The sequence below is a fragment of the Apostichopus japonicus genome, chromosome 7 (genome assembly GCF_037975245.1).
Source record: "Apostichopus japonicus isolate 1M-3 chromosome 7, ASM3797524v1, whole genome shotgun sequence".
Classification (NCBI taxonomy): domain Eukaryota; kingdom Metazoa; phylum Echinodermata; class Holothuroidea; order Aspidochirotida; family Stichopodidae; genus Apostichopus; species Apostichopus japonicus.
Genome location: NC_092567.1, coordinates 14126436 through 14138960, shown reverse-complemented (window position 1 = coordinate 14138960; position 12525 = coordinate 14126436). Strand labels below are relative to the sequence as shown.

Sequence of the window (12525 nt, the reverse complement as noted above, 5' to 3'; positions counted from 1 at the left end):
TCCACGTTAGATATGCAGGCATGTGCCCACGCTGGGCGGCACTGGGCGGCCACGCCCAGCACTCAAAATTACCACCAGCACTGTCTTAAAAATCGTTAATCCCGCCCAGCACTATTTATCTGAAATCCCGACATCCCTAACAATATATCCAACATAAATTGGGCCTAGCCTATATGCCTAAATCATAAACAGACTAATAATGCATCAGTTACGCATGCGATAAACATTACTTACGCCTCTCAATCGGTCCCTTGAAAAATCTATTTGAAACAAGCTAATAACTATTACCAGGTTCGTAATATATTTCACTAAAAAAAACTAAAAAATGTAAATTGTTAGCAAAACTAGTTCTTGTGTATGTGCTTTAAAAGCTACACAAGTGCCAGCAGTTGGCACCTGAGCACCTTCAAAAATCGAAAAATTTCTCAAAGGGGAGGGGTACACCCCTCCCCCTTAGACCCCTCCCCCAGGACGGCGATCAGTTTACCCGGCACTCAGGAAATCCTGGGCACATCCCTGGATATGATATCATCTATATCATATACCGGTATTAAATGTTCGCTATATTCACAAGTGATTGTTCTGTACTACCGTCGAGTTATGTTTCCGTGAAATATCAAGATACGTGCAGTTTCTTCCATGCCCAGTGGATGATATTCAGTATAATATATGTATCTAATATCAGTCTCATTTGGTGATAGTGTATCTTATCAAAACGTACCATTATCGTTGGTACACACTATACATATACCGGGTATACACCGGCTACGGGGATTTTCCACCCTCAAGGGCACAGTTATCATTACTCTGTCTGGATTAAGCAAGTATAATTCATACTTCTTAATGTAATAATTACCAACTCAATATCCCAATATCAACCTTTTTTTCCACGTATGATGCTGTAGCATTGATGGGACGGAAGGGTATAGAACAAGGGATACAATGTGAAGGAAACGGTCAACGTCGCGAACCCTATTTGGAACATGTAAACTCTTTGACAATACAGACTGAGACAAAACATTATAATGGTCAGACTAAGTTCACCTTTCGGGAAACATGGGACAGAATTTCTATGATACGTGTGTTGGGAGGGGGGAGGGGGACAAAAAACATACTTCCTCGACTGATTTAGCTAGGTAAACCTCTATGGAAGGACCAGATGCGAATGAAGAATTTTAGACATGAGTGGTGCTGTCCCAGGGTATAATAAGCCGTCTCCCAATAAAGGGTGAGGGTGGGGGTGGGGGGTGTGTTTCCCACCCCAGAAAATGTAGACGTCAAATGATGCATTCTGAGACATATATACGTCATATCCATCTCAAGGTAATAATTTATACTAACTTTGTGACGATGACGTTGAAAGAAGATTTAGCGTTTGCTTTGGAAAAAGAAAATGTTCTCTTGGGTAATTGAGCCGTGCTCAGGTTTTTAGAGGTTATCATACCCATTGGCTAACATCAAGTACAGTATACTGTTCCCTTTCTTTGCCCCCCTACCGAAATCAGTCGGAAGAATTTTGGAATCAATGGCGGTATTACTATCTCTTATGTGAAGTTTAACATCTTATCCCCCCCCCTTCCCTCCCTCTCCCAGTACAAAAAAGTTGCGCCCCTACTATTAGCGGTAGAACAATAAAGGGTTGATCGGGGTCTGACAAATATCACGTGAATATTCTCAAGTTTTCCTGATACACTAATATTGTTGTGATATACAATTGGCATTACTGCCATATGCATGCTCACAGGTCACCAGAAGTCTGTCATATATAGGCTACCATAAACGATCATCACAACATCTCTGAAACCCTTATATACGAACTATATATGCGGATACACATGTGGTTTGCTAAAAACGTCATTTATAGTATTTGGTCACTTTTCAAGAGAATCGTGGTATCCGAGGCGTAGGAAGAAAGTTCAATCGAGGGATGGTAGGAAGGGTGGAATGGGGGTTGGGAGGGGAGTAGAAACCTCAAAGGGCAGCAACAACCCAGCATGTTTCACAAGACGTGTTTTATAAAGAAGTGAATTAACGCTTCAAATCTAACGAGCTGTGTTCAATCTATATCTGCGCATTGAAGGCATAATCAGCCAATTGGGACTAAGCAATTATCATTGCATATTCAAATTGTCTGGGGTATCTTCTGTCAACAATCGACCGCTCAGCAGCTTCCAGACTTACATCGTGATCGACTAATTGATATGATGTGAATACGGAATTGTGTACAACCAGCTCCATATTGTAATCACAATTGTTGAACTTGAATATGCATGAAACAATACATACGTCATCCAACATCATGACCAATTAAAAGTCACTATATGGGTGACTTTATTCGACGCTCCGTAATAACTACTGGCAAACGGTTGGTAATTCTTCATTAGTATCACATAACGGCAAGACATACATATGTACCTACTTACCACAGGAAAAGACACATTTGATAAACTTAGATTGTTTTTCCCTTTCCGACTCTGGATTTGTTCAAAATGGAGAAAGGAGGAATAAAGCAGTGTCGATCACCTTTTCTTATTCATCTTCTGATTGCTGTCATTCTGCTTCTTGGAGGAAGGTCTCAAGGTAAGCTTAATTTTACCCCCCAAAAAGGTACCTTTTTAATAATGATATACATTAAGTGCCCATGAGTGAACAACAGTAAAAGTGTTCTAGGAACAACCATGTCGACATAATTTTAGACCTTATTTATAGCCTACAAGTGATTACCTCAGAAATGCATAACGTCACATTTATTTTTTTCTGCTTCTGGGGATGGACCCCCAGATCTCCCACATGACGGAGTTCCCTTCAACGACCCCAAGGTCATACCAGTTATCTTCGTATAAGAGTAAAGGTGAACTGTGATATGCTATACTTCCAGCACAACTGGACTGTAGTAATATAAGCCAGCGTTGCCAGTTGCCCCCCCCCCCCTCCCCCAAACACACATGTTGTTAAATCCTACTTAAGGTATTTATAGGTTTGGGTAAAAACATTTGCCACTTTTCACTCGATATTGCTCATCTAAGAGGCCCCCAAGGCCCCAACTCTCAACGAACTGCGAACAAACAAAATTCCTACCCACATATATAGGGGCAGTTGTGAAACAAATAACAACAACTTTGCCTTTGTTATTTGTTCCCCCGATTTGAAGAAAACTGGCCGGTTGCCTCCCAGAATAATTGGCAGCCCCTGGTATAGGTAATATTATTTGTGTTACACTTCCATTAGGCTAGGCCTATAAACAATAAAGATTCTAGAATCACTTTCTGTTTATTTCATGATTTTTCATCCTCCGAGGAGGCATTAGAGCCACAATACAATGAAGATGGGAGATAGCATAGCTAGGGGTATTTGACGTCGACTCATTTGAAGGGGTCTGGGATTATTCCCACCCCCCGACCCCCCCCCCCCCCCACCCAAACCAAAATAAGCCTTATATAAGCTTCAAATGGTCCATAACGAGACGTATTTGGATTAGACTCGGGATTTAGGTCTATGTAGATATATATCTAAAAGGCATTTCCCCCGACTGATTAAATTAATAATGGTGGCTGAACTTTTGTTCAATGGGCCGGAGTCTTATGAAGGATTTTAAACAGGAGGGGGACTATATACTTTAGGGTCACTGAAGTCGAATCCTATATGAATGCGGGGTCTGGGGTCCTTCCACAGACAAAAAATCAATATCTCTTAAATATCTAATGGTGTAGTCTGAGGCATACTTAATTTTAATGTAGGTCAAAATAGGTAGATTTAAAGGGCGACCTAAATCTTCATGGGAGGGTCATATATGAGAATAAAGTATTTTATAAAGGATCGAGGGGTGCTGCCGTGGTGTTATTGAAGCAGACTCTCATGTATCAGGGGGAGGGTTAGGTGCCTCCTCCAGACCCCCCCCCAAATGACCCCCCCCCCCCTCATGCGCATGCCTCTGTACAGAAGAAAAGTATAGAACAGAAATAAAGAATGAAATAACAAAACAGCTAAGTGCCTATAACACTATATAAATGCAGCAAAATCTTATGACTAATTAAGTCTAAATGCTTTAAAATTACACCACAAAATAAACTAGGTGGTTGTCTGATGACTTCGATACAAACTCACAATGTAAAGAATTTCAAATTTAGAGTTCAAAAAACGAATTAAATTTTATTGTTTTAACTAATCAGTCGGGGGAAACGCATTAAATCTATACTTATATAGACCTAAATTATAATCTAAATATGCTTCGGAATTCAACATTTGATTTTCAAAAGTTTTTTATGGAGGAGGACCGCCAGGCTACCTTCATAGGAGCAGGCGTCAATGACCCCAGCCTATATGCTGTCCCCATCCGCCATTCGCCTCTAGCCTAATCACAAAAGTTCAGGCAAACTACCGGAGGGAAGTTGGAATTTGCCCCCCCCCCCCCACCTCCATCCCACTTTGAAATCCTGTGCACGCCAATGCTTATGGACATAAGTTAATTGTTTCCTTGTGTATGAAGATAGTTTTATAATGTGGCTCTTATAGGCCTACCTCTATGGCAAATTTATATCCATAGCACACTGTGACATCTGTTAAGGTTTAATTCTTCAAGTTTCCCACTCAAAGGCAGTGGCGGCGGAACCGGGGGAGGGGCCTGGGGAGGCTCAGCCCCCCCAATGAAAAAGTTGAGGGGGCAAATGCATGATAAGCCCCCCCTCCCAATATTTATGTAATTAATTATTTAATTATTGCATTTAATTGCAAGTAGTAATTTACTACACTCAAAAAAGTCTTTGCGAGTACACTACGAGTAATAGCTACTCTCTTAAAACACCATCGAATATACAAATTAGAATGTTTTTACAGATTTTTACGTGCAATCTGAGAAATTGCAGGCTTGAGACCCATATTTTAGGGCTAGGTATTCGCAGCATAAAACACTCGGGAAGTGTCGTTTCCGGCCATCTGGGGGTTTGAAAAACCCAAAATTTTCTTGTACGCTTCGCGCCAACCGATGGTGGCGCTCCGCTTAGATAGTCTCCACACATTAGCCCCCCCCCCCAATAATTTTCCCGTTCCGCCGCGCCTGCTCAAAGGTGTTATAACAAATGTTCCAACGAGTTAAGAAAAAGAGTCACTTTTTTGGGGGGGGGGGATCCCTGTCGCCAGTGTAATATCCTACAGTATGGAACATACAACGTTCATGGGTATACGTTGGTAAATATACAAAAAATGAGAGAACTCAATTATTAAAGCAAGCAGGTATTTTATTGAACTGCCTTCTATATACATTACAAGAGCAAGTGGACAACTGACATAGAGAGGAAGTAATTTCATATAAGAACAAACGTGGCATGTATTTGGTGGGACATGTATTTTCATTCATTCCATATGTTCTTGACATTTTAGTTTTATTTCTGTGATATATTTACATACATATGATTTGTATAGTGTTATTGTGTTTGCACTTTAATTTCAAAGTTATAAGCTACGATTGTCTTTGCTTATTCATGGCACCTTGTCGACTTCAGCTTGGCGTCACATTATACTTCTTATTGTTATTGGAGTAGAACGCGTGGTAATAAATGTACGGAAGCGTAAAAGAGACATATTGATGAGATGCAACAACTCGCCAATATGTAAAGAAGTTGACAATTGACGTTTTTTCGAGATGTATCGAGATGATACCAAATCTTTCAAAATCTGAAAATGTATCTTTGTCGAGACACATCTCGCCAAAACGTCAATTTTCCGATTTTTTGTCAGCTTGCAACATATTCCTTCTTAATACAAGGGTATTTTTGTCTGCCAACGGAATATCCCTTTATATTAACATGGAAACTATGTTTTATTTTCAAATATAATAAATAATACTTCATCATAGTTAATTATCGCTTCATTCAAATTCGTAATTTAAATCACCACAGTCATACGAAATGCAATAGCAAGTTGTACAAGGGCAGAGTTAGAGCACATTGTCAGTCAAGGATCCCATCTCAAAATCTTCTCCCTAACTCATGATATGGTCGATTGAATGGGACCAATTTCGACTGGTCAAACCCCTTATTCTTCCTTGGGATGGATCACATTGGGTAGTCTGTGATGTCATACCGGCAAATGTTTTTCAAAACCTTTATTTTTCTATTATAATCTTCTTGTTCATTTATAATTGATATAGTTGGAATGTTTGCTAAGCTGTCAAGGTTCTCTGCCATTTTTAGAATTTCAACAAAATGCAACTGTTTTTTTTTTTAAGTAGAAATAATACTTTTCTCTGTAGATACGTTACTTAAAAATCATCCAGAAAAGCAAAAAACATTTCCGTTGGATTGCCATGATCATATCATTGACTCTTTTGTTGCCAGATGCATTCAGAAAGTTCCACTTTATTTTGTAAAAATTCATATCGTCACCTTATAACATCCTATGAGGGTGTGGGTTTTCCCTAAGGATACAGAAAAATGAACAACTTCAGCCAGTGGAAGATATCCCTCTAAATGTTCCTGTATGATGAGATAAATAAAGTTTTGAAGCTTCTGAATATATAGAAGAAGTAAGTGTACACATAAGCCTTGATCTGCTTACAGGGGGTAGGAGTCAGGGGGGGGGGCACAGGGGGCACGTGCCCCACTTTGTTTCCAAAATAGCAAGTATGCCCTACTGGCAAATAAAATGTGCCCCTTTGAAAAAGAACTGTCTTTTGGAGTATCTTAAGCCTTTGTTTATTTTAATATTTTATATTAATTATTTATTTTTAGTCTGTACATGCTATTTAAAATGGCATCCCATATCATTTTGTAGCACATTTAACAATAAACAATCTCAATAAATAAAAAAATCAATGTTGCAGCTCATTCTACTAAGATACTCTTCTTTCCCTATTGATGAATGCCGTGCTGAACTACAAAGGAGATTCACTGGAATTACTGCAGGGTCATATTATACAAATACTGAATGGTTATGAGTGCAACATCTTTCAACGAATGAAATATTTGCACTATTGCACGAATGGAAACCATTCATGATTTGTTTTATACAACATATTATATTAAGATGGGTAAAATGCACTCATGCAACAGATTGTTTTGAACAGACAGGTTTCTCTGCTCTCTTACCATTGAAAAAAAAAGTGCTACCAACAAAGTATAACCCATGGTTCTATTTCATAGAATGGAATAGAGCGGATTTTGCATGCAATCAAAGAGCTATTGACCAATCAAATGACCAGAATACAATTAGGTGTTGTATAAACAATACTAACCCATACGGAGGAAATTATTTTTAATGCAGCAAGTGGCATAGCTTTTAAAGGGTGTAAAGACTCGCACGAAAAAAAAAACGTCTAATGCCGGTAATCTGACCTAGTTTCGAATGAGGTGTAACAGAAGTGTTAGACACCACCATTGAAAATACACACACAGCTTGCTACCTTCGGTAATTAGACACTAGTGTACAGTCGGTATATATACAGCTGCGGTCAATACCCACAGCACAGTGTATAAACGATACAGCGATGGACATCTCAGGTCCAGCTAAAGATAACAAGGTATCACGTTTCATTACTGTCTGCATTTTGTAGCGACACGAACAAAACGTCACTTGCAAGCAACAGAAATTTAACTTTTTCAGATGGCCGCACGCGGTTTGGGGCGAGTCTTCAATGCCTTTAAGATATCAGATCAGCTTGGGAAAACACCAGTGACATTGATTTCCTGCAGTTGGATGCACAGCTTAGGTTGTTAAGGAGTACTATTCTTCAGCAATTTCCTGATGTGAAAAGAATTACATCAATGAGCACAATCATTTCTGCTACAGCAGAACACACAAATGTCCAGCCCTTACTTTTCAAAGCTCATTCATATATATTTGTTGGCTACTTTAAGTACCCCTTCAGCTGAAAGATCGTTCTCCACACAGCGTCTTCTAAAGATTTATCTGAGAAGCACAATGTCACAAAAGAGATACAACAGTCTGATGTTATTGAATGTACACAAATCTAAGGCCAATGACTTGGATTTAACCGAGGTTGCTAAAGACTTTTATTCAAGGAATGAACACAGGAGGATTTTTTGTTGTTGAAAGTTCTAAATTATGGATGGAGAGAAGTACAGATGTAGGTTAATAGAGTCATGTGCACCATAACAGTATTGATAGCATACTAACACATCATATATATTTAAGTGATATGGCCATTGGCCGGCATGTGTATCGGTTTATAGCATAACGAATGGTGGTTATGGAATGAGAAAGTGCCCCTCTGATGTTGTCCCCCCCGCCCACTTTTTGGAAGCTTCCTACCCCCCCCCCCCTGTATGCTTACCTGTCTATTGCAGCAATAAGGTGGTGGATTACCTGGTTACTTCTCGGACTGAAAACATCATTTAAAATTATTTGCAATTACTTTAGTTCCCTGTCATAGCATACAAGAAATTCATTTTTATTTGAAATTTTGTTTATTTTGATTCAATAATTTAAAACGATTACATGAATTATACACACTTTAGAAAAGTATAAGAACAATATCCCAAGTGTAAAATAAAATACAACTTGTTGATAAATTTATCGTAACTATTCCTGTAATGTTTCATGTGATTCTTGTTCAACAGCTGCTCGTTACAATCCTGGTCCATGCCCGGGGGCAGCACCGAAACCAAATGACCATGTTACAAAAGAAGGTAAGTTCAACAACGAAGCAGTAAACTAAATCTATACACCAACGGTTACAGTTTAGAAAAAAATCCACTAGAGTGACGTGCGCAGGATTTGGAAGTTGATGGCTGGGGGGGGTGGGTCCCTTACCGATTTAGGAAGAGCTTGGCGATTTATTGAAGGCCGTCCTCAGCCCGGAGGCGTCGGCTTATTCTTTCTCGAACAAAAATGTCATAATCCTCGACTGTGGTGAGGGCATGGTGACCTCATCAAGGGCGTAACCACATAAAATTATATCACTCCCCTAATAAAATCAAGGGAAATAAGCCCCCCCCCCCTCCCCTCCCACACACAAATGCGTTAATTTAATGTACATACACATATATAGTATGTAAGTATGTTACAATTGAAGCGTTTGAAAAATTTCAAAATTTCCAAACTATAACACCGTGTGCATTTAAGCAACCTCCATTGAATATTTCTCAAATGGTAGGGGTTTAACTCCTTAGACCATCCTCAGACGACATAACATCTGATGGTGATTGGAGGTTTCCGTTGCTGCCCCCCCCCCCCCCTCCTTGCGCCTTACAATGCTCTTTTCATATTTCTCGGGACCTTCAGCCAGTTTCTGCGGTCAAGTTAAATGATATTAGTATCATATTTTGTTCACATTATCTGTACCAAAGTTACATCCAATGCCAGCTAGCTATCACGTAAGCTAACAACATAGAGCGATTTATGTGTTTACATTTGATGTTGCATGCAGGACTTTGATAGGGACTGTATAGTCATTGACATTAATACCCGTAAGATTGTGAAAGGATTTTTTATTTGAGGCGGTTCGAGGGTTATTTAATCGATTTGATGTCTTCTTTATGAAAAGCAAGGTCAAATATACTGTATGGTGTGCCCATTATGAACTTCTAATATTTAACCAGAGATATAAGAAACAGCCAACCACAAATAAATGTGATATTTATTTTATTAATTTCCCATAACATTATTTCAAATATCACAAACATCTAATAATACACAGATAGAAACATATTGTTTTGTAATTACCTTTTCACCTTTGAGAAGAATTCATTCTATTTGCAGGGTTAAACTCAATTATGAAAAAAAATATGACACAAATCGGATAATAAAAATAAAATATATTCTTGTTTTATTTACAATCACATTGTTCTTCATCTCTAACTACTAATTTTCATAAGTAATTAACCATTGGAAGTCGGATATGTTTTATTCTTTCGGCAAAACAAACTCAAGATTCCACGGCAATCTTATGGATATGTCTTGGATTCAGACTACAACAATGAACAACCATCACAGGATGTGTTAAATACTAAAGACTCAAAACTTACCCACGCAGGGCCCTTACACTTTGATATTCCCCTTAATTAGTTTCTTGTGTTGTAATTGTCTCAGCTTATCAAAGTTTATCCTAATCAGTTTCTTTCATAACGTTGGTGATAGTTCAAATAAATGGAATACTTGATGCACGTTGAGTACAACCAGGGAGTTGTTATGGAACAACATTCAGTGAGCGTGTGGTGACCATAATTTGCTACAGTAAATTGTGCCAGGAACCTAAATTATGAACAGGACATTGTTGTGTTAAGAATTGATAAAACATCAAGATCTATTAGAAGTATGTAGTGTGATGGTGGCCATTTTGTGTGGCAGTGTATGCATATCTGTTGCTGGTCAATTTTGTGATTTCAGACATGGTTATGAGCATAAGAAAAGGCAACTTTTGGAACAAGTTGATTATGGTGGCGTCACGTCATTGCCAATGAACCTACCATTGCAAACTATAGACGTGCAGTATATGTGGGTATAGAGGCTAAAGGGGCCGAGGTAACATTAAATAAAGAAGCTTCTCATTTGCATCACTTTAAGTACATATATGACTCGTTTGTGATCATACGCACATACTGAACACTTAGGCCTCATTTGTATTGTCTTTGCTAATTCATGGTAAAAATCATCTCTTCTTGAGACAATATTATTGTCTGTATTTTGACCTACTGATAGCTACCAATATGTACTCAAGCAAACCTGTGGAGACCACTACAATGCAAACTACTAGCAGTGAAACAACTGGCTCGACTGTCAGGGAAGGTACAGTAAATGTAGATGTTAGGTATGCAAGGGAAGAAGGAAGGATTCATGCTTACTAGTTCATCTGAGCCTCTTTCTTTGAGACCATTGCCACGTTGTCTTTTATTGATTTTTGTTACACTTTTTGGATCTGAAATGTGTTTATAACATTGACAAACGACAAATTTCTGACATTACATCTTAAGGATGTACAGTAGAGAGAGCAAAATCAGATCATTAGAAACCCGAGAAAGCTTGTTTATTGCTGTAAAACTTAAAAGCTAGAGATCTGTGAAAACTATATGGTTAGCCTGTATTGTTAGACCTAGATACATTATGCAATGGTTCACTGTTAGCACCACACCACCCTAACTTCACGCAAAGACAGTAGATTGCCCTCTTGTTTTGTTTGTGTACGGTAACTCCCTGTGGCTCCCTTAAGTCGCGTACTGTGATATACACTGTAGTCGCTGTCCTCGTTAGTCAAATTGTAACCACTTTTTCAATCCCAATTATAATCTACAAAGCCTTAACGGAAACCGCCAAAATTGCCATGTGATCGAGTAAACATCAGTTTTGTATCTCCAGACACTTTCGTGCTTTATTGCACCTGTTCAGGGGAATAATACGGTAAACTTCAACACATGCCGTAAGTAAGTGAACTTTTTCCTTGTTTCGAGCAGTTAGACTCTCCCGACCTTTGCAAGTATAATTCTCTCTATTTCTGGGTGAATCTGGTCAAACCATCCATGAAAATCTGAAGCTGAAGGATAGCAAAATCAGCGAGAGCTTCATCAAAGCTATCCTATCCTAACCATCCCTAGTTTACCGTATTCTATATAATACGGTAAACTAGGGATGGTATAGGGCATTATACCATCATACTGTACTTGGAATTGATGGTAGAATTTGTCAATACGCTGGCACGGTAGACAAGTCATGGGACGTATGTATTTATCAGAACTGATCTCTAAAAGGATCTGTCTGATGTACCTCGAATTTGAGCACACTTAGATAGTACAGCATGATTGTATATATCACTAAATTATCGCACCTGATGTAAAGAGTCAGCAAAACGAGATATTATTTTTGGTTTTCTTGTTTTAACGATAGCCAGCGAATCAGTGGAGACCACCCCAAAGCAAACCACTACCGGTACTGGTGATGATCCTTCTATTGTGGTGAGAATAACATACTTAATTAAATACAATTTTGAAGTAAGAGAATATTGTGTTTGGGGAGTAAGATTTAAGATTCAAATTTTGATGATGATATGAGCAATTATGATATTGCCTTGCTGTACAATACTGTATGTTGGCTGTGGAATTATCACTTCCAGTGTAGACGAGAGATCTCACAGAAACAGCAAACAAATAAGCTTGGAATACTGTAAATAAATAGAAGGAAAAAATACTGAAATTGGGATATTTGTTCCCCCTTTGTATCCAAATAGTAAAGATACCCATGAAACTATTCGGTTACGATGTCTCTCTTTGTAGGAGAGAAGGCTTGATGTTGTGATTGGCATTTAAAGTACATTCCATGAATCTTGGCAACATCAACACTATCAGTACAGCCAATTAGAACATTCTGTTTGTAATAGCTTAGAATGGTCAGAGATTTGCAATGAATTTGACACAAAGTATCCAGGCATCAATGTTTCCAGATTGCCTGAATTACCCCCAAACAAAATGTCTGTCCACTGGAGTGTATATAGGATGAGGAACCACCTTTCCATGTGACGTTAATGTTTCTCCTCATTCAGCATATTGTTCTGTAGGATTTTTGTTAGCTATTTTAATACTC

The 12525-nt window shown here is 38.6% G+C and overlaps 1 protein-coding gene across 3 annotated transcripts in view; it reads left to right on the top strand.

Moving 5' to 3' along the window:
• Window positions 1-2374: 2374 nt before the first annotated feature.
• LOC139969399 (fibrinogen-like protein A) overlaps window positions 2375-12525 on the top strand; it is a 75974-nt gene continuing 65823 nt past the window's right edge. For all 3 annotated transcript variants that reach the window (XR_011793713.1, XR_011793714.1, XM_071974328.1), the window contains exons 1-4: window positions 2375-2580; window positions 8574-8642; window positions 10654-10740; window positions 11833-11900. Coding sequence is in view for 1 of the 3 variants with exons in the window: in XM_071974328.1 (XP_071830429.1) it covers window positions 2490-2580; window positions 8574-8642; window positions 10654-10740; window positions 11833-11900 (315 nt within the window). In the remaining 2 variants the exon portion in view is untranslated. The remainder of the gene's footprint in view (window positions 2581-8573; window positions 8643-10653; window positions 10741-11832; window positions 11901-12525) is intronic.